Source organism: Artibeus jamaicensis, unplaced genomic scaffold, assembly GCF_021234435.1.
Source record: "Artibeus jamaicensis isolate MK-2021 breed Jamaican fruit bat unplaced genomic scaffold, CSHL_Jam_final contig_465, whole genome shotgun sequence".
Taxonomy (NCBI): domain Eukaryota; kingdom Metazoa; phylum Chordata; class Mammalia; order Chiroptera; family Phyllostomidae; genus Artibeus; species Artibeus jamaicensis.
The window spans coordinates 3604297-3626321 of NW_026521843.1; the positions used below are offsets into that span (position 1 = coordinate 3604297).

A 22025-nucleotide genomic window follows, 5' to 3' on the forward strand; every position below is an offset into this window, starting at 1 on the left:
TGGGTTTCGGGACATAGTAAAATGACCCATCGTCTCTGGAGCGTGCACACACCCTAGTGTGAGTGGGTGGGAGAGACTCCAGTTCCCGCAGTCTGTGCGGGTCCCTGGCCTGGGGGTGTCCAGCTCTGGGAGGACGTGCCTTTCCAGCTGCTTCTCCCAAGGGCTGGCAGCAAGGACAGTGAGCACTGAGTCCCTCCAGGCCTGGGCCAGTAGAGGAGGAACTGACCCTAGAAACAGCCCCAGAGCCGAACCTCCTGGGTGGCCACCACTGTGCCCCGGGTGGCTGCCTGGGCTGCCCCAGGAACCGAGCTGACATGTCATCGGGAACTCCTCATGGATGGGACGGAGGGTTCCACCTAGGGACTGCCCCCACCCCGGGAGTGTAGATGGGTCCGAGACCTTCTGCCCACAGCCCACCCTGACATCTAGCACACGCCTGAGGGAACCCCCCTGGGCTGTGACCTCCTCGGATTGTCCCTGCACCAAGCCACACCCCTGGACCTGAGGTGGCCAGATCCTCAGGGGCAGCTGGGGTGATGAGCGCAGAGGCCTGGACGCCCCTGGTGGCAGTGCTGGGGAACCCTGCGGTTCGCCTCCCCGCACCTGTGACCCTGCTCTTTGCCCTTCTGGCCCCTGGGATAGAGAAGTTCAAGAGCACGGGCTTAGATTCCTTTTCTAAAACAACTTCATTGGGGTCCATACCACACAACTCGCTCAGCGTAATGAAGTGCTCGTTAGTGTGCTCACACGGGTGCGAACCCGCCACTGCAGTCACACTAAGTTCCGTCGTCCCCACAGGGAGCCCGCGCCCTGGAACTGCCGCTTCCCGGTCCCCCACCCCCATCCCCCGGCCCTAGGAAACCGCGTATCTGCGTTTTCTCCCTGGAATAATTTCCTGTTCTGGGCGTTTTGTGTAACGGAATCATACAGCAGCTGTCCTTGGGCGCGTGGCCTCCTCACTTCACATTTCCAGGGCTCTGCTTGGTGCAGCACGGGCCAGTCCTCCCCTTCTGTTTGTGGCCGAGTCATTCTCCACGCGCAGTACGAGCAGACTGCATTTTGCTCTTCTGTCTGCAGACGGACATTTGCCTCGTCTCCACCCTCTGGTTATCATGAGTAATGATGCTGTGAACATTGCGTACCACAGTTTACTCGAGCACACGTTTTCATTCCTCCTGGGTGTTCGTGATGACTGTATGTTTGATCGTTCACGGAACTGCCAGATTGTGTGCCAGAGTCACTGCTCCATGCACATGCCCAGCAGCAGCGAGGGAGGGCTTGGGTTTCCCTCCATCCTCACCAGCACGTGTGTTGGCCTGACGTTTTGGTTCCGGAAATCTTAGTGGGTGTGAAGTGGTGTCTCATTGTGGTTTCGATTTTCATTTCTCTAATGGCTAATGGTGCTGAGCATCTTTTCGTGTGTTTATGGGCCCCTTGTATATCTTTGGAGACATTTCTATTTAAGTCATCTGGTCATTTTTCAACTGGGTTATTATTTGTCTTACTGCTTTTTTAAAGATTTTATTTATTTTTAGAGAGGGGGGAAGGGAGGGAGAGAGGAAGAGAAATATCAATGTGTGGTTGCCTCTCACACCCCTGGCCCGCAACCCAGGCACGTGCCCCAACTGGGAACCATCCGGTGGCCCCCTTGGTTCATGGAACAAACTAAATCCTTAATTATTTCCACCCAGTTTTCATAATCTTGAATTTAGCAATCACTTTTATTTACTATATTTAGAGAGGGAGGAGAAAGAAAAACCCCAGTGACCCCTTGGTTCACAGGCCAGCACTCCATCCGCTGAGCCACACCAGCCAGGGCACAAGCTCTAAGTTTCAATGAGTCCAATTTATCTGTCTTTTCTTTGGTTGTTTGGGCTTTTGGTGTCTTAACCTAAGAATCCATTGCCAAATCCAAGATCATGAGGATTTATCCGCGTATTTTCTTCTACGAGCTTTATAGTTTTAGTTCATACGTTTAGATCGGTGATCCACTTTGAGTTAATCTTTGCATGTGGTGTGAGGGGAGGGCCCCACTTCATTCCTTTGCATGTGGCCGCCTCGGTGTCCAGCGCCACTGGGTAAGCAGGTATGCTTTCCACCTGGATGGACTCGACACACTTGTTGGAAATCAGTTGACTGTAGATGTGTGGGTTTACCTCTGCCTCTCAAACCTCTTTCACGGATCCGTGTGTCTGTCCTGTGCCAGCATCACCCTGTCTTACTCGTTACTGCTCGGTACTAAGTTCTGAAACGGAGAGTGGTGGGTCCCCCCTTGTTCCTCTTCAGGATCGGTCCAGCTGGTCTGGGCCCCCTGCAGTTCCGTGGGGACTTTCGGGTGAGCCTGTCCCTTGGTACAGAGCAGTGAGCTGGGAAATGCATCAGACCCGCAGGCCGGTTTGGCAGCATTGCCCTCTCGACGCTGCTAAATCTTCTGGTCCATGAACGTCTGATAGTTTTCCAGTTATTTAGAGCTTTAAAAATTTTTTTCAACAATGTTTTGTAGTTTTCAGAGCGTAACTTCTGCACTTCTGTTGTTAAATTTATTCCTGTGTATTTTATCCTTTTTGAGGCTATTCATAATGCAGTTGTTTTCTTTTTCTTTTTTATTGATGTTCAAGCACAGTTTTCTGCCTTTTCCCCCCAGCCCAACCCACCCGCCCCCCCCAGCCTTCCCCATCTCCCTCCCATCTCCACTCCTCCCCCTAGTTTTTGTCCATGTGTCCTTTATACTTGGTCCTGTAAACCCTTCCCCTTTTCCCCTGAAATTCCCTCCCCTCTCCCCTCTGGTCACTGTCAGCCTGTTCTCTATTTCAGTGTCTTTGGTTATATTTTGCTTGTTCGTTTGTTTTGTTGTCTAGATTCCTGTTAAAGGTGAGATCATATGGTATTTGTCATTCACCACCTGGCTTATTTCACTCAGCATAATGCTCTCCAGTTTCATCCATGCTGTGGCAAAGGGTAGGAGCTCCTTCTTTCTCTCTGCGGCATAGAATTCCATTGTGCAAATGTACCATAGTGTTTTGATCCACTCATTTACTGACAGGTGCTTAGGTTGCTTTTAGCACTTGGCTACTGTAAATTGTGCTGCTGTGAACATTGGGGGTACAATACAGTTGTTTTCTGAATTTCGCTTTTGAATTTTCATTGCATCTCTGTGGACATACGATTGATTTTGGTACATTGAGTTCGTTTCCGGGAATCTCGCAGATCTTGTAAACCAATGGTATAGACTTACAGTATTGATGTCGTACGTTACTACAAGGGCATTTTCTCTTCCCCATGATTTCCTTAATAAGATTTTCTTTTCTCTACCTCACTTTATTTTATTTTTTAAAAGATTTTATTCATTTCTTTTTAGAGAGAGGGGAAAGGAGGGATGGAGGGAGAGAAACATCAATGTGTGGTTGTCTCTCGTGTACCTCCTACTGGGGGGGACCTGGCCCACAACCCAGGCATGTGCCCTTACTAGGAATTGAACCAGCTGGTCTGGGCCCCCTTTGGTTCAGAGTCGAGAGCTCAATCCACTGAGCCACACCAGCCATGGCTAGCTTACTTTATTGTAAGAATACAGTACATAATACATAAAACATACAAAATTCATGTTAATTGATATTTTATATAATCCTATGGCTTGGAATCAAAAGTAGGATATTGGCGGCTAAGTTTTGGGGGGGTCAGAGTCACACGAGGGTTCTGACTGTGGGGGCCCCACGCCGGTGAGTCTACATTGTACAGGGTCCACTGTACATCTTCATCCAGTCCGTCTATTTCTTCTTGAGTCTGCGGTGGTGGGTCGTGTCTTTAGTTGGCCTCGTTCTCCCACAGGTTTTCAGGGCCTGCCCCTGCTTTCAGACACGGCTTGAGTTCTGTGTGCCGAGCGTCTTCCATGCAGGAGCTCGTTCATCTTTACAGGAACTCGATGAGCTGGGCAGGATTACCACCTCCATGGTACATGCTAGGAAGTTAGATAGTGGGCCAGGGTCCCGCAGCTAGGACGTGGTCGAGCTGGGATTCAAGCCTAGGCCCTCTGGCCACCCCTCCCTGCCCTGCTGAGGGCCTGGGTCAGCCCTGGTCACTGCCCTGGTCACTGCCCAGAGATCCCGACCCTAGGAGAGGAGGGTGCCTGAGGCCTAACATGCACAAAAGCCCAAGAGATCAGGGTGTCAGGAAGGGCCCCAGGGAGAGAAGGAACTGGGTGTGAACTGGGCACGGGAGGAGGGTCTGGTGCAGGGGACCTGCCAGGTGACTTTGGGAGTGTGGCCCTCCCAGGGTTTGTCTTCTGCCTCTCCTGTCCCAAGTGCTGGGGGAGAGCATGTCACCGAGCGCCCAGCAGGTCTGCCCGAGCCGCCCAGGCCTCCACAGTTTGCTCTCCCAGAGAGGAATAGCCATGGCCACTTGTATGACAGTTGCTAGACAGAAATCGGGCGCCACTAGGCATAACTCAACACAATTACTTCTGCATAATGGCTTCTGCTACTCACTCTGCCCGGAGCAATGACGGCAGCCTTCATCCGTCACAGGAAGGCCCACGAGCGCCGCGGCTTAGCTATAGAGCCAGCCTGGCCCCTGTGCAGCCTGGGAGCTGCGTCTTCAAGGGCCCGGGAGGGACGGGCCTCCTCCTGCAGGGAAGCCTGGGTCCCAGCTGGCCCAGCCTCCAGGGCACCCAGCCCGCCCGCTTTTTCACGGATGGGAAACCGACCAGCAGGGATCGCAGGGTATACCTGTCGCAGGGCCACTCAGAGGCCAAGTCACACCTGGGACCCGTGTTTCCCTGTCGTCCCTGCCACCCAGTGCTTTCCCCATAAGAGTGGTGTGCGTCTCAGTGAGACAGGATGGACTGTGACAGGGTGTCTCTGTGGCTACAACTGCTGTCCCCTGTCACAGAGCTGGCTGGTCACTGAGCCTGTTGGCCGTGGTGCCTTCTGACCATTCAATGGATGCGGGGGCCAGAGTTTGGTGTGAGCGCCCCTGAGAGCCGGCCCTGTGCTAGGTGGCCTCATCATGACCCTGAGGGTAGAGACTTTGGTGAGGTGGCAGATGGAGGCGTGACAGGCCTCAGTGACTCCAGGTGACTCTGCGGTGCTGCTGGCACCTGAACCCAGGGTGCAGGCCATGGAGGCCGCAGGTCACGCCTCACTCTGGCCCTGGCCCTACCTGGCGGGCAGCTGGCATCTCACTGGGGGGACTTCTGTCAGTACCGGGGCGGCCTTCCCTCCTCCCGGTGTGGGGGGTGCATGCGCTGTGGTCCCTGTCCTGAATGGCTGTAAGGAGGCCAGGAACCAGGGTCTTCCCGGGCTTGGCATGGGGCTTGCGGAAGTGGTGGTTCCCCCACGGGCACGTGGAAGCGACCGGAGGGAAAGGCGGCGGGCTCTGGGCCGGGGTGTCCACAGCCCGGGTGACCGGTGGGTCCTCTCTTCCAGGGCATGGTCTAGGGGCCCCGCCCAGGTCGTGGAACCAGCCCCCGGAGGTTCTGATCGCTGCTCCATCCCCACCTGCACTTGGCCTTGGGTAAGTCACTCTGGGAGGCCTGACAGGCCTGGGGGTGTTGGGGTGGAGGCAGCCATGGGGGAGGACTTGGGGGAGGGCTGTTGGGTCTCAGCCCAGCCCAGGAGAGCCCACCTTGATGTTCTAGAATTTTCTTTTTTTTCCAATAATTTTGTTTTTTAAGATTTTATTTATTTATTTTTAGAGAGAGGGGAAGAGAGAGAATAAGAGAGAAACATCAATGTGTGGTTGCCTCTCACATGCCCCCTACTGGGGACCTGGCCCACAACCCAGGCATGTGCCCTGACTGGGAGTCGAACCAGCGACCCTTTGGTTCACAAGCCCATGCTCAATCCAATGAGCCACACCAGAAATGGAGGGCGCCTCTTTGTGACACTCATCTTCTCACCTGGAAGGAATCACCTAGCGTTGAGCCATAGGGCCAAGGTCCATGTCACCGCCTGAATTTCAGAGGTTGTGGGGGCTCGGCATGACAGCCGCTGTGGCGAGAGGGAGGACAGGTGGCAGGTTGCCGGTTCCAGGTGCGGACTCTCAGCAGAGGCGTGGCTCTGCGGCTCAGGTGACGGGCGCCCAGCAGGATGGAGCTGCTGGCTTGCCCACTCCGGCACTTGGAGGGCCAGTGCTCTGTTCCTGCCGGCTGTCACCTGGGAAGCCCCGCCCCTGGTGGGCGTCTCCTTTTGCTCTGTCTGGTCGTGGGGTGGACTTCCCACCTTTATCTTCCCGAGGAGGAGGTATTTCTCCCGACACGCATCCCGGCTTGCCCCCCGCCCTGCTCACCTTTGTGAAGTTGCTCGCAGGGTGGGGACTGGAGCCCCTGGTGGGTGCCTCTACCTCTGCGGACAGGTCAGTGGTGAGTCACTGGGCTTTTCTCACCCAAAAAGCAGACTCAAGTTCACGTGGAAGGCACCGCTTTCACTACAGTTGACTCTTGAACAACGCAGGGGTTTGGGGCTCCCACCCCCACACAATCAAAAATCAGCTAATGGCCTTTGGCTCCCTAGAACTCAGCTGTGGTCCCCCGGTATCCGCAGGGGACTGGTTCCAGGACCCAGCCCCACCCCCTGGATACCAACACCCGCAGGTGCTCAGGCGTCTTCGGTAAGGGAGCAGCGCCTAGGGTTGGCCTCCGCATCCACGGATCCCCAACTGCGGGTCGGAAATGCTGTTTTCGGTTTGAGGGTGGTGGACTCTGTGGGCGCAAACCGAGGGACGCGTTGGGCCAATTGGGGAAAACCCACATGTAAGTGGACCCGCGCAGTCAGACCCGGGTCGTTCCAGGACGAGCCGCAGTTGGGTTTCCTTCCACCAGCCCTGCCGAGGGGGCTGGGAAACGGGCGGGAGAAAGAAAACCAGGCTCAGTTACCTGGACGTCACCCGCCTGCATGCAGCCTGGCCGGAGGCTCCGGGGCTGGTGCAGCAGCCCAGGGGGGCGCCTGGCCAGGTGGGTCCTGCTGAGGCTGGTGGCCAGGAGTCAGGATGCTGGAGCAGGTGGGGGGCTCCAGGGGGCACAGGCAGTGGTCTGCAGCATCGCTTGTCACGCCAAGGCCGGGTGGTGGGGTGGGCCTCCTGCCTCAAGCTTACCTGGGGGGTGTTCCTCCTGCCACTTGTCCTGGCTGCCCCCCCCCCCCGCCTCCTGCTTGCCTTTGTAAAGGTGCTTGCTGGGTGGGGCACTCAGTTACCTGGCTGCTCCCCACCCCCGCCACTGCCACCACTGAGAGGTGAGGAGCTCTGGGAATCAGGCGGCCCACAAACATGGATGTGAATGGTCATCCGTGGTCAGAGATGGTGAGTGGGAGGTCCCTGCTCGCTGCTCCTGGTCCAGGCTCTGGACAGGAGGCTCCTGCTTGCTCGGCCAAGGGTCCCGGCCCCCCTCCCTTGCAGTCATGTGCTCATCGACTGCACAAGGATTTGCTGATCACTCACTCTGTGGCCGGAAGCTTCCAGGCTCATGGGGAACAAGCCAGAGTGGAGCCAGCCCCCAGGACCTTGCATTGTAGTCATAGGGTGAGAGGCCAGGACCTCAGTCAGGTGTAGAGGAAAACCAGAGTAGGAAAGGGGGGACAGAGCTGTGCTGGGGATTCCGTCTTGGACAGAGCACTCAGGGAAGGCCTCGCTGACAGGTGCCTGGAACAGAGACCTGCAGGAGGCACAGAGGCAGTCTTAGATCGGAAGGGCAGCCTGTGCAAAGGGCTGGTGGCAGAGGGTCCCCGAGTCGCTAAGCAGCAGCAGGGAGGTCAGTGTCACCAGAGGGGGTGAGCGAGGGTGGGTGAGGTGGGCCAGATGGGTGTGTGCGGGAGGGGTCCTACCCGAGGGGTGGGCCCCTCAAAATGCTAACCCAGTGAGAAAAAGAGGTGAAAAGCATGCAGCCAAAGTAACCCCCCAGGTGGGCCTCCCCGTCCCTGAAATAGTGACCCCTCTTCATACGTCACAAAGGTCCTTGTTGCTCACAGAGATTTGTTTAGTTACAGTTCTTCCTGAAGCTGTCAGGTGAACAGGAGCACGGGGACCTGGGGTTCTGCAGGAGAAAGGCCAGGAGGGCGTGGTCCCAACTAACCTCGCCCCTGGGTGTCGGGCTGCTGGCCCCCAGCACGCTGACTAGTCTGTACCTCCCCGGTGGCTTCTCAGAGAGCTGCCCGGCGGCCGGCCAGGTGTGCGCTTTGGCGGTCCGAGGCAGGCCGGGGGAGGGGAGGTCCCACCATTGTGGGAAGTGGAGGGTTTTCTTAGAGTGACTCAGGATGACTTTGCAATGTCACTTCCTGTGGGCAGACACGTGCATCCACATGCATATATGCACACACTGTGGGCACACACTCACACACGGAGGGCACACAGTAGGCACTCACATACACACAGGGGGTACACACATGCACACACTGTGGGCACACACGGGGCACACACATAGTGTGGGGCTCGTGTGACAGCTTGGCACTCTCACCCACTGTGGAGTCAGTGGGGGGATGGGGACCAGTCTGTCTGTCCGCAGGACTGCCAGCCCCAGGCAAGGGAATCGCTGCCCTCTGGTGCCCTGAGCTTCTGCTCTGGGGCGTTTCCGTGTGATGTGCTGTGTGGGTCCCTACCGAGGGAGACCCAGCCTGGCTCTGCCGCCCAGCTGGGAGAGCCCAGGTTCCACACTTTCTGTCCTTGACCCCTTGAGTGTTCTCGGACCTGTCAGACCCTGTGTACAAGTTTTCAGCTCAGAAGTTACGCCAGGAACGTGCTCAGCAAACAAACGCCTGCTCTGTGTCACTGAAGTGAGTGAGGGACAGTCTGGGTCAGGGAGTCTCCTATGGAGATTAGGAGACCGAGGGGTTGGGGTGGTTGTGAGGAGGGCCAGCCCCTGAGGGTACACTGGACGGGGCTGTGCAGCCCACAGACCCACTGTGACACCGCGGGGCCTGCGAGGAGTTGGGGTTTGCTGGAAGGAGCCCCCACGTCAGCTGGACCTGTCTTCCCTGCCTGACTTCAGTTACCCGTCCCGCCTATGTCTGGGGCGCTGGGCTAATCGATCACAAGTGATCCCTCACCAGGCCCCAGGTGGTTGGAACTCAGCCCCAGGGCCTTGGGGAAAAGGGTCAGGCGGGGAGCTCAGTCCCAGCCAGGACTGTGGGCTGTGCCGGGCACCTGAGCAGGTGCGGACTCAGTGCAGCGGAGAGGAAGCCCGTGCCTGGCCTTCCCGGCGAGGCTGTCTGTGCTGTGCACGCACCGTACACTTTGTGCTCCCCCGCACCCAGCACCCGTTTTCACTTTGTGGGTGCTCCCTGACGTGCGTGCACCCCTCCAGAGCGTGAGTCTGTGCACCCACTGGCGCCAACTGTCCCTGCAGAGTCTGTGGCTCCAGGCGTTGTGATTTTTTTAAATGACGAAAGGCAGCGTTGATGAGCTGTCTTCACTGCTGATGATGGACACAGCCTCTGGTGACAGTTGATGGCTGAAGCTGCGAGGCCACCAAAGGGGCAGCAGGGCCGTCTGGGTGCCTGGCCTTTGTGCCTGGCTGATGCCATTTTCACTGAGAATGACTTACTGTTTTTATTTCTTCCCAGAGACGTTAAACATGAATCAAAAAGCATATGAGATGAGTCACGGGAAGTTTTCTTCCAAGTGTAAAAACACAGAAAGAAATGTTTTGGATTGGTGTGCCGAGCCATACGTGACGCCAGACAGGCGTTTGGCAGCAGCCCTCCCTCTGGGCGCTCGGCCGTGGGCAGCCCCCCAGGGGTGGACCCTGCCCCACACACGGAGTCCACGGTCAGAGGACACAGCACCCAGGGGGCCACTGAAATCTAACATATATAATGACATTGCTTGCAGTTTCTATCCAAAGATATGTTAGCATGTGGCCTGACTCCATTCATTTGGGGCCCGTGAATTGAAAACTTAGTCACCACCCAAGCAGGAACCTGGCAGAAGTTTAGTTTTCTGCCGTCTACCAGGAAAAGAGCTAAGCGAGCGATCTGCCAGCCAAGATCCCAGGGGGAGGGACATAGATTCCAGCTAAGTGAGCGAACTCTGCAGCTGCCGTGGAAGCCACCAGTGGGGAGGGACTCAGTCTGGAGGGCTTTGCGCGCACCTCGGGCCACATTGCCCAAGGTCATATTGTACAGGTGGGGAAGGTCACTGGTGAGGCTTGTGACAGATCCCCAGTCACCCAGGCCCCCAACTCTGTCCTGCCAGGGAAATGGCAGACGTGCTAATAACACCCAGTTCTCACCTGCTTCCTTCAGACGCCCACACATCCACCTGCCAGTCCTACCCCTGTACCCAAACAAGAGTTCACAGGCCCCCTTCTCAGGCGTCTTTGGACTAAGACTTCACAGATCCAAGCTGTCCTTCCAGAGATTAAGCGGGACTCCTGGGGCTCGATGGTATTTTCCTTTTTCCCCCCCGACACCTCTCCCTAATACCTTTGTTGATCTATCCATGTGTCCCAGACTGATCTGGACTGGTCTGTATCATCCTGTAGTTAGTCCCGCCCCTGCACCCGAAGGTGCCTGTGGAGGTCACGGGCCCAGGGCTGTGGAGCAGGGATGAGGCACTTCCTGGTCACCCCGGAGACTCGGGCCTGGGGGTCAGGGAAGCCGAGGGGCATCCCCAGGATGAAGGGCAGGGCCCGCCCAGCTGCCCGCCCAGCTGCGTGCCCCTAGGCCAGCCCTTCCCAGGACCACCGCACTTTCTCACGCCCGCACACCTCCCCGCACACACAGGCTCCTCCAGGAATGCGGTGCCTGACCCTGGTCCCCGGTGACCATTCTCCCAGGTGGCTCAGGCTCCTTTGCGCCTTTCTTCATGCCAGGCCCCCAGCCCCCCCCCTTTCATCCCGGGTCCTTGCACGTGAGCGGTCTGGACAAGCTTCATAAGCGTGGGGAGTGGCTGTGGAATGAAGGGATGAGTGGCAAGTGTGGCCTGTGCTGTTTTCCCTGCGAGAAGATTCCTGGGGCAAAAGCCTCGTCACTCCACACGCTGATGCCGTGGAAGGCCTGTGCCCGAGAGCAGCCGCCAGGCCCGGTTCTCCCACGCCGGGAGCCCCAGACAGCTCGGGGCTGTCAGACGGTCAGTCCCACTCCGGGGCAGAGGAAGGGCGAGTGGTGTGTGTGTGTGGGGTGTGGTACCTAGTATGTGTGGCACGTGCGGTCTGGTGTGTGTGATGTATATGGTATAATGTATGTGGTTTGATGCGGTATGTGACGTGCGCACGGTGCATGTGGTCTGGTGTGTGTGGTCTGCATGTGATGTGGTGCGAAATGTGACCTGTGGCATGGGTGGTGTGCTTCGCATGGTGTGTGTGCACGCCTGTGTGTCGCAGGCTGGTGGGGGCTACCCTGTCCTGCTGACGCCTGCGTCCCCAGCTGAGCCCAGATCCCTTCGTGGGCAGCCCCCTAAACAGCCTTCGAGGAGCGGGCCCCGCACTCGTAGGGTCCTCCACGGCACTTAAAACGGACCCACCCCAGTCAGAAGCCACAGACTGTCCAGGGTACACCTGGGGGTGGACAGTCCGTGGTGTTCCTTGGCCACCAACAGGGGGCAGCACCCCTACAGCTTCTAGCTGCAGCCAGTCTTGCGTCTGGGTGGTGAGAGCCGGCTGAGGGCCCTGTGCCGCGGTTGTCGGCCTGGGCTTCTTCCATTCTTCCCCTCATTTCCTCCTTGGCCCCCACACAAGTCTGGGGCGGCGAGGGCCCCTGGGGTCCCAGGCTGTCTGCCCACCCAGGCGTGCGGACGAGAATCGCTGGGCGCAGCCTGGCTGTGTGGGGCTCTGATTGGGCTCCTTGGCCAGCCCCGGGCTTCTGGTCTCATAGAAGCTGCGATGACACCTCTGTGGGTTGGTCTGATGTGTTCCAGCCTGTCCCAGCCTTCGTTTCTCTTTACCCTCGAGGCTGCACTGTAAACCAACAGGTAGGGACCAGCACTCCAGGTCACCGTCTGTCTAGGAAAGTGGGGCCCAGGGACATTAAGAGACAACCAAGACTGTGAGGCTGGGTGGGGGCGGGGCTGGGAGGAGTGCACACCCACTGCCCTGCTGAGTCCTGGAGTGCACAGCCGCCTTCCCGCCCACAGCCCTGAGGCGGGCCCTTGGGTCCCGGTGAACAGACGAGCAGAGAGAGGCTTGGTCTGGGTGGAGCGCTGAGACCGCCCACGCCAGAGTGCTGTCTGGCGCCCCCCCAGCAGCTGCCCGGCGCCCCTCCCCCTCAGCAGCTGCCCATCCTCTGGGTCCCTTCCCCGGGGTGTTGGGCTCTCTGGTTGGCCTCCGTCCTGCTGGGGGACCTGGTCCTGGGGAAGGGCTGTGGCTCACACCCGGGCCAGAGCGTCAGAGAGGAGCCGGACTCGCTCTGTCGCCTACTGGGCGGATCTCCCCCACAGATTTGCCTGGTACTGGAGTCGCTCCAGGTGGCAGCGGTGGCCAGCCTGTGCGCGGGGCTGGTCATCTCAGAGCGGCCCCTGCCTTCAGTCTGCGGTGTCCAGCCTGCTGTGACCTCGGAGATTGCCTTCAGGAGCTGAATTGGCCGGTGGCCTGCCCTGCGGTGCCCTGCAAGAGCCGCAGGGGCTCGCAGGTTGGGTTCAGTTTCAGAGTTTTTGACCTACGACCCAGCTGTCCTTGAATCTTGACTAGTGGATTCATGCCGAGTGTGTCTGTGGGGCGTGGGCCTCTGCTGGGCAGGTGGTGGGAGGGGGGTGTGTGACAAGCCCCGCCTTCCAGTCCTCTCTTCCCTTCGCCATCTTCTCCTGCACCTGGCACTGCATTCTTGACATAGTCACGCTGTCAAGACTTGACAATCACGCTGGATGCCAGCGTCCCAGCCCCTGGGGCCCGGGTGGGTCCTGCCTGTGCCTCCCTCCGTCCCAGCCCCCGCTGTCCATGGACCACTCTGGGGGCCTCTCCACCCAGCTCAAACCTGACCTGTAAGGCCTCTTGACCATGGCCCGGGGGCAGGTGGCTCCAGCTCCCTGGGCGTAGCATCCCCGTGCCCAAAAGCCTTTGGGGGTGGGCACTGTGGGCACCTGGGAAGCACCTCTGTGTCTCGTTCACCAGAGGTCCCCACGCCCAGCACGGAACGCGCTCAGAAACATTTGGGGTGTAGGGGACGATCCAGAGGCTTCCCTTTCTGCCCCAGCCTGGCCTTGGAGGCCTGCACCCAAGCTGCACGCTGCACGAGAGGCACAAAGGCTCAGGGCTGGGGAAGGTGCGGACCCTGTGGCCAGGATCCCTGCAGGCTCCCGCCCTCCCTGCTCACCTGGCTCCCAGGTCCCTCTGCAGAAACGGGACCCACCTATGGACGGGCCTACAGAGCGACTCTGGCTTGATAACAAGCCACAGGGTCTCGTTTCCGGTCCTGTCTAGAGCCCTTTTCCTGTTGTGCCGGCAGATTCCTTAAGGAAGGGGCCCCTCCTCTCAGGCATTTCCTCTTCCCTTCCCCATTCTCCCCCCCCAGGCCTGTTTGTGCCTGTCCCACTGGGAAGCGCCTCCCCAGAGCACTCACAGGGCTTCTGTCTGGGATGGTGCCTCCCCCCTCAAGTGAGACGTTCAAGGACAGGAGCCTCGGGTGTGTTCATGGGAAGGGAGGGCACCCCGAGGCCCCCAGGCTGACACACCCCAGGCCCTCTGCTCTGCCCAGATGTTCGAGTGCTGGTAAATAGAGTTTTCCAAAACACAAGTCTCAATCACAGAATGTCGTTTGCCACCCTAATCCCCGATGTTCCTCCCCTTGTCCCTAGTCCTGGGATGGCCTGAAGCATTACAACAAGGTGGGTCTAGGAGAAGCCAGCGCTCACTCCTCTCTGTTTCTGCTGGCTCTGTGCCCTGCCCTGGGGACACCCAGCCGCTGTTTCCTGTGCTTTTGCTGAGCACTGGTCCTTCCAGTTGTGCTCTGGGCACAGTGGACACAGAGGCGGACGGCCCACAAATGCACCCACCAAGTGCCAAGGGCAGGACAGGCCACGGGGGCTGGAACAGGCCTAGCAGGTTCCCTGACTGGCAGGGATGCAGAGTTCTCTCCCGCTCAGGAGCTCAGACTAATGAGGGGAGACACGAGTGAAGGGCGTGACAGATGAAAGCCGAGGTCCTAGTGGACACAGGCCAAAATGATGCTATTGGAATGCAGAGGGAAGAGCAGAGGCAGGGGGACCGGGACGCACCGCCCCCCCAGGAGGTGCCCTTGGAGTTGGGCTTTGCTGGATGAGGAGGAGTTTGCTGGGCGACTGGGGTGGGGAGCCACGTGGATGGACTGTGGGTATGTGAGGATAGTGACCCCCAGGTCTTCTTCCTGTGGCGGTAGCCATTTCTGCAGGGAACGAACACTTTCTGAGGGACTTTACTCCCCTCCCCTCCCCTCCCCTCTCCTCCTCTTCTCCACCTCTACGTTTCCCTGAGCCATAGAGAGGACACGTGGACCTCAGGAGCAGGGCTCCGGATGGGGATGGGGTTCTGGGCCTGCTCCGTCTGCGTCCCTCCCTCCCTCCCGCCACCCTCCCTTTGTTTTATTTTGTTAAGCTCTGGGGAGCCTCGGGGACTTTCAGCTGCTGGGGTGAGCCCAGAAGTCAGCGGGGTTTTCCGTTGGATTTCTCAACCACAGGCCACTGGCCTGGGGCCCATCCGGCCAGTGAAACTGGTGATGAAACAGGGTGCCAGGAAGCCCTCCGGAAGCGGCCCCGGCCCCGGGTCAGCCGGCGGGGCTCAGCCCCGGCACGCCCGTGGGTGCCTGCCAGCTCCTCGGTGTTCTAGCTTCTTCCTTCCCCAGACCTCACTCAGGGGCCCTGCCTCCATACCCTCCCAAGAGGGGAGGGATGTCCCCTTCCCTAGCCAGGGTCAGACCCCGGTCCTCATAGCAGCTGGTCTCTGGCAAAGCCACTGAAATAGAAACCTGTGGACTCACGTAACTGAGAGGTGAACACCATTATCTTTCACTGAAGGGGCCAAGCAGGGAAGGAGGCAAAGGTTCCCCTCTCCCAGCTGGGTTACTGGTAGCGCTGCCTGAAAATGGGGAGCTAATGAGCTTGACGAGTCCCTTGTCCATGGGCCACAGGTCTGTAGTGTCCCAGGGATCACCCCGGTCCAAGCAGCAGCTGGAAATGCAGTGCCACATACATGCATGAGTTTAACTTTTCTAATAGCCACATTAAAAAAAGTAAAAAGAAGCTGATGAGATTAATGTTACCAAATGATTCATTGAACCCTGCTGTATCTCAAATGGTATCGTTTTTCATTTCACATGTAATCAGGATAGAAAAATTATTCATAGGAAATTTCACATTATTTTTTCCCAAAAAAAGCCATCAAAATCCAGTGTGCATTTTACTCTTAGAGCATGTGTATGAACTCAGGTAGTTACTGTGTGGGACAAATCTAGCTCATAGATGGAGAAACTGAGGCAGCTGCCCGGAAGCTGGGAGGCCTGCCCTGCTGCATGCGGCCTCCGGCCTGAGCCTCCCCAGGGCCCCCCGCTCCTGCATGGGCCCAGGACCCAACCAGCCCCTCCCGGGAGCAGCTGTGCCAGAAGCCAAGGCTTCAGGCCGCTTGCCTCTCACCTGCTTACCTGCCTCTCCCAAGACAGGGCTCCACCCCAGAGGAGAGCTTGTCCATGGGGACACTTCTGTTGGAAACCGGGGGGTGGCTTTGTCCTGCAGAAAAGCCTGGTTTTTGGCAGCTGTCTCTGTAGCCAGCCAGTTGTCGGTGACGGTAGCTCACTGGCTTGACTAACAGCAGAGGGGTCGTGCACATGCAGCATCCCACCGTCCAACTGCCCTGGTCCCGAGAGGTTGCATTCTCCGGGCCAAGAGCCCCCAGGAGAGAGCGAAAATGGGGTGCCCCCTTTAACTAGTTGAGCCGAGCCCTCGGCAAGTGCTTGCAGGCCGGCCTGGTATGTGACTGGGCTGTGACTGGGGCTGCGTTGGGCATTCACGGGCTCCACTGCATGCTCTGGAAGTCCCAGGGGAAGGCAGCTTGTGAACTGTCCTGGCCAACAAGTTCAATGCCCAGGGAGCAGCCGTGAGCACCTGCTGGGAGCCCCTGCTGGGAGCCCTTTGGTGGCTTCCTCGCTGCCCAAAGACCTGGCCCCGAAAAGGCCCAGGAAGGCTGCAGCCCGCCTGCCGCAAACAAGCATGTGTCCCAGAATGGCCTCAGTGCCGCCTCAGAGACAGAGGCGACCTGGTCTCCTCCCAGCCTGCCCATGTACAACTGCTACCTCCCCAGGGCCTGGAACTGGCCAGGGCTCCCTAGAGGTGGCCAGCAGGGACTCAGACCTCCAGGGTCTTTTCAAGTCCTCATCTTTCAGTTCTGACTCCACTTGCCGGCTTCCTGGGCAAACTGCCTCAGCCCCGTGAGAATGAATGATTCCTCCTGGGAGCACCTGCCCCCTCGTGTCACTTTCTGCCCCCTCAGCAGCCCAGGACCGTGAGAGCCAGGGCCTGCATCCTCAGGCATGCAGAGGCTGTGGGCAGGAACCAGCCAGCACGGGGCCCCAAGGACAGGCCGGGGCGAGGACGGCCGGCACTCCAAGGCTCGGGCTCTTGGGGAGCAGAGCACCAGCAGGTGGACTCGCATGCACAAGCATTTTCACACAGAAAAGTGACGCAGGACACAGTGCAGGGTGGCGGGGGAGGAGGCACATGGGATTTCCAGTGTGTTTCCAGATGCTTCCAGGGAATGCTGTGCCTTCCCAGACTCCACCATCTTTAGCTTAGTTGGGTCACCCTCATGATGACAGGTTCCCCAACCTCAAATAGGGACAGGGGTCTTCGCCTGGGGCCTCCAGTCCCAGGGAGCTGGGCTATAAGACCGGGATGGGGCCTGAGGGAGGGCAGTGTCCAGCTCACGTGCACTGCTGTGCAGCCGACCTCCAGAGGAGCCCCTCCATGTAAACTCCCTTTGTGCCCTTGGGGAATTCTGCCTGTCCTTGCCCCCGGCTTTGGAGTGTCCCCTGGTACTCCAGGTCAGCTCTGACTCCTTGCCGTTGTCTTGAACTTTCTATGGTAGAATTAACGTCCCCGGCTTGAAAAAACGGCTGTGGTTCGTTTGGCTAACTGGGTGTGGTCAAGGTACCCAAGGGGCGGAGGGGGCCCCAGGTCAGAGCTGTGGGGTGTCCATGTGGGGGGCTAGAAAGTCAGCGATAGTCCTGGGCCTTCTTTCCCAAAAACGTGGTCTCCCGTCGGCCAGGATTGTACTAAGTCCCATTCAAGACAATGGCCAGAAAACACTTTTCCACCCATCAGTTCTTGACAGTTTTTCTCCAACATAAAATTGATCTCGTTTCCCAGACTCCTCACTCCGTCTCTCCCAACCTTTCTCTGTGACGACCTGCCCTGCCCACCCCGCAGGGGCCAGGGTTGGTGCTTGAGCCCTGTGGTCAAGCCCGAGGTAGACCAGTGTCCACATCCCAGCTCCCTGAGTTGTGAGGCCCTGGGCAGATTCCCTGACACCCTGGGCCTCAGTGTCACCGTATGTCACACGACTTCCCAGGCCTAGCACGGCACAAGCACCTGGTGAGCGGCGGCTGCAGCTTGTGTTGCTGCCATTAATGTATCTGCTGCAGAGATGGGCCGTGTGAGTGACCCACCAGTGCTCTCGGGCTGCTCCAGGCTCTGAAGCAGGACCTTGCCCCACGCCTCTGTCTCCCTGAAACAGCCACGATGGCTGTGGATGCATTCACGTTCAACATTTGTTCTTATTAAGTATTTGCTCAGAGTTCTTTAAAGACTTCCAAAGATGGTCAACATGGGACTCTATTCCTTCTCTGTGACTATACCTTATCATTTTTTTACAACAAAAACAGCAGCAGCTGATAGGGTGGCCAGCTTTTTGTGGGGGACCCCATGTATAGTGTTGTTAGGTCTTGTTGGCGGGTACAGGGGTGGTCTGGTTTCTCCAGAGAAGGATCCCCAAGTTTTGTGGGTTGAGGCTGGCCGGCCCTTGTGCTGGCAAGGGGGCTCTTGGTGGCGTGCAGGAGAGCCCTTAACTTGTGTGTCGGGTCTTCACTTCCACGGGCCTCCTGTTCCCCTGCTCGGGGTCTATCCACCAGCTCCTGCCTTGGCGATGGGGGGCGTGGTCATCCCACTGTTGCACTGATGGGCCACTTAGCCGCTGGCACAAGCAGCCCCAGGTCTCCCTGCTCTACTGGGTCCAGGGGCAATTCCTGATCGGGTCCCAGGGTCTTGTGATGGGGGGCTGAGGTGAGCTCCACTCCCTCCAGTCTTCCAGGGGCTCAGGGGTGTCCGTGTTATCCCTCTGCCGTCCACATCCTGTCTCAGCTGGGGGTCCAGGGAAGAGCAGGCGGGTGCTGTGTGACTTCTCTCCTGCATACCTGGAATGGTGCTGATTATCACCACCCTCTTCGGAGGACTGAGAAGGTGGTGTGGTCAGAGGAGGAACCGGGTTGACAAAGACTATGGGTCTGTGCTCTCTGAGGCCCCCAGTGCTCCCCTGGGCGCTCTGTGTCCAGTGTGTAGGCAGGAGAGTGGCTGAGCACCCGGCCTGAAAGTGGAGGAATCAGTCACTCCACCCACATTCCGCCCACCAGCACACAGCCACGCCCACCAGGCTGCAAGGGGCTCTGGGCAGTGCTGTGCGGCCGTGTGCTGGGGAAGGGAAGGACACAGTGCTGGTGGGTGATGACCCCTTTCCCACGGGTCCTGGAGGGGCTGAGATGGCTGTGCCCAGGGATGGATGGCCCTTTGAGAGGCTCTCCAGCCCAGGGCTCAGGGCACGCTGGGGACCTCCCTACACCTGCTCAGTGGCTGTCACAGTGGGGAGCCAGGTTCCGCCCCAGCGCCCCAACAGAGTCCTGTCCTGCAGGAGTCACACGCGCTATGGGCAAGCAGAACAGCAAGCTGCGGCCTGAGGTGCTGCAGGACCTGCGGGAGAACACGGAGTTCACGGACCACGAGCTGCAGGAGTGGTACAAGGGCTTCCTCAAGGACTGCCCCACCGGCCACCTGACCGTGGACGAGTTCAAGAAGATCTACGCCAACTTCTTCCCCTATGGCGACGCCTCCAAGTTCGCGGAGCACGTCTTCCGCACCTTCGACACCAATGGCGACGGCACCATCGACTTCCGGGAGTTCATCATCGCGCTGAGCGTCACCTCGCGGGGCAGGCTGGAGCAGAAGCTCAAGTGGGCCTTTAGCATGTACGACCTGGACGGCAACGGCTACATCAGCCGCGGGGAGATGCTGGAGATCGTGCAGGTAGGGCTGAGGGGGGCGGGGCGAGGGGCGGGGCTTCCGGGCTGCGTCCTCTTCACCAGGTTCCTGTCTGCCCCTGCCCCGCCCCCCCGCCCCGCCCCTTCCGGGCCAGCAGTGAGAACAGGAGTCCCTAGCTAGCTCTCAGGTCTGACTTAAATACTATCGATTATCGATTATCGGCTTTGGTCTTCATAATCCCGCAGGGGGGTCGCTGTTGGCATTTCACAAACTGAGGCTCACAGAGGCGGTGTCCTAAGAATTAACAGCTGAGAGCTCCAGTAACAGCAGGGACTCTGGACACTTGCAGAGGCCCCTGCCCAGGCCCTTGTGAAGCCCCAGGTCTGAGAGAGCCACAGAGAGCTTGCCCTGGCCCCAGGCACGTGCAGTGGGACACACAGGAAACGCGGACACGTGAGTGGTCTCAGCGCAAGCTCAGGCCCCTGTGGGAGACCTCTCCCTTGGCCTTCACGCCTGTCCTCAGCTCTGGCGGGTGAGCAGTTTTCTAGAAGGAAACCGAGTTCCGTTGCCTAGGTGCGTGACAGCCGGGGGAGAACCTCAGAGCTCTGCTCCCTGGCGTCCCCTCTGCGCCCCTGCCTCGGCCTGGAGCCCCAGGGTTCTCTACCCGTAAGGGGCCCCAGGGCTGAATCTGACCAAAGATGTCAGACCCGTGGGCTCCCAGGCCAGCAGTAAGTGGCCCGAGGAGCAACCAGCCCAGTTCCCGGGGAGGCTTTCCCACGGTGAGACTGAAGCATGCCAGTTAGGGGAACTCTGTGGTCGGTGTCACTCCCAGTGGCCGTGGCGTTGGTGGAAGTCGGAATTCCCCTTCCCGGGAGTCATTTCTCCGAGGCCACGTGCCAGCCTTACCCTTCTGCAAACGCACCAGCCTGGCCCTGCCTCCTCCCGTTGACGTAGCCAAACCTTAGAGAGCCTGGTAGACTGTTGGAGACAGTGAGGGGCGGCCACCCCTGTGCAAAGGGAGTCTGGCTGCTGCACCCCCAGACCAAGTGCCCAAACCCTGAGAGTCTTCCCCTGGCACCTGTGGGTGGCTCCTCACCTGCTGGCTGGGATGCCCAGCTGCCACACCTTTCTCTGTTTTACACACCTCAGCCCACAAGAGACCTCGGAGGGTCCTGGCTTTGCCCTGCCCTGGGGCAGGAGCAGCCTGGCCCCAGCAGGGTGTGCTGGCCCAAAAAGGGGCAGCCCTGTGCCCATGGCCCTGCAGTCCACACTGCCTGACCCTGAGGCTCCTGGGAGACAGCGGGGAGAGGAAAGGATAGTAGATTCTGGAAGCCTCCCTCGGGGTCATTCTGCTTGGTGCTTGCTTGTTTTTTAATGCCCTGCTTTTAAGACCCCCACAGGGCCCCACAGTGGCCCCACCCTCCTACTGGCTCTTATACTCACACACACACACACACACACACACACACACACACACACAGTGCATGGGGGGCGGGGTGGCAGTGCCCTTAGGGAGGCAGGTCAACATCCTGCTGAGGAACCCTGTGCTTGCCCTGCATGGGGTTCTCCCCGGGGGCTTCAGGGCCTGAGTCTTCCTTATCCTTGCGGGTCTCATGACCTCACAGCGATGCGCTCACAGCCCGGTGAACAGCGGTAGGTTGTATGGATACAGGCCTGTGGCCCTGCCATTCAGACAGTCACGGAGAGCTCCCAGCTTCCACCCACCTGCCTCAAAGGCTCTCCCTCAAGCGCCTTCCCTGCACCATCCCACCGCCACCGCCCCCATCCCCACCCCCAGGTAGCCTCCATCTCCTGACTGTTGCGGGGGACTCGTTTTACCTGCCCTTGAACTTCCCATAAAGGTGTCCAGCTTCCTTGGCCTCACATCCCATCATCAGTGTTTGCCCCAGGTGTTAGGAGCAGTGGGGGACATTCTGCTCTCTGGGGAAGGGTTCCGAGAGCCCATGAGCACCCTGACCTCCCCGTGCCTCCATGTGGGCTGGACAGAATCTCGCACCTGCCCTGTATACCCAGGAATGTTCCGGAAGTTCTGAGCACACACTTCCCCACGTCCCTTTGCAGGCCATTTACAAAATGGTGTCCTCCGTGATGAAGATGCCCGAGGACGAGTCCACCCCGGAGAAGCGGACGGACAAGATCTTCCGGCAGATGGACACCAACAATGATGGTAGGGCGCTGGGTCCCTGTGTGTCTTTGTGGCTTTGCAGGGGTACAGATGCGTTCGAGACGGGGCCTCCCTGTCTGCAGCCTTTTGGCCCCCCCACCCCACCCACCTGTCCACTGTGCCGAGGAAGGAGCCAGGGGTCAGGGTCAGGGAGCCTGGGGCTGCATCCTGGCTGTGTCCCCTGCATGGGGCCGCACCCCTGAGCCACGGGACCACAGCAGCCCTGTGGCCCTGGAGGAGGGGCGGTGCTTTCAGAAGCTCCACGCCCTGAGGGTTTGGGGAGAGGCAGCTACAGCTGAAGGAGAGAAACAAAGGCCAAGAGCCCTTCCTCATTGGTGCAGGGTCCCAGAACTTCTGTCCTGGGGAGGCTGTCCCCTCCCCTCCCACTCCACTCCTTAGCCAGGGCATTGTTGTTAAGTCCCCTAGGGGGCCAGCTTCCCTGCCCCCCGCTGCTGGGGGCCCACATGGGGGTGGACCCGCCACAGAGCTGGTGGTCCCTGCAGACTGGCTGTGTCTGTCCCCTGCTGCCCGTCTGGCTCCTGGCAGAAGCCCACTGACTGAGCTCGTCCTCCGCCGTGTGCTGGGCACAAGCCTTGGGCACCTGCTGTCCCCAGTGCATGTCACTCCTCCCGCCACAGCTGCAGAGCCTCAGCACTGGGAGCAGGCAGCTCCTCGGAGCACAAGCTGCAGTACAGGGACCGCTGGGGGTGGG

At 59.0% G+C, this 22025-nt stretch overlaps 1 protein-coding gene across 3 annotated transcripts in view; it reads left to right on the forward strand.

Moving 5' to 3' along the window:
- The window catches only part of HPCAL1 (hippocalcin like 1), a 79224-nt gene that overhangs the window by 55760 nt on the left and 1439 nt on the right, over nucleotides 1-22025 (forward strand). For 2 of the 3 annotated variants that reach the window (XM_037151747.2, XM_037151748.2), the window contains exons 2-4: nucleotides 5421-5508; nucleotides 18782-19173; nucleotides 21211-21316. In XM_037151747.2, the coding sequence (XP_037007642.1) occupies nucleotides 18796-19173; nucleotides 21211-21316 (484 nt within the window). In that variant the 5' untranslated portion in view covers nucleotides 5421-5508; nucleotides 18782-18795. The remainder of the gene's footprint in view (nucleotides 1-5420; nucleotides 5509-18781; nucleotides 19174-21210; nucleotides 21317-22025) is intronic. The other variant, XM_037151749.2, reaches the window with a different exon arrangement.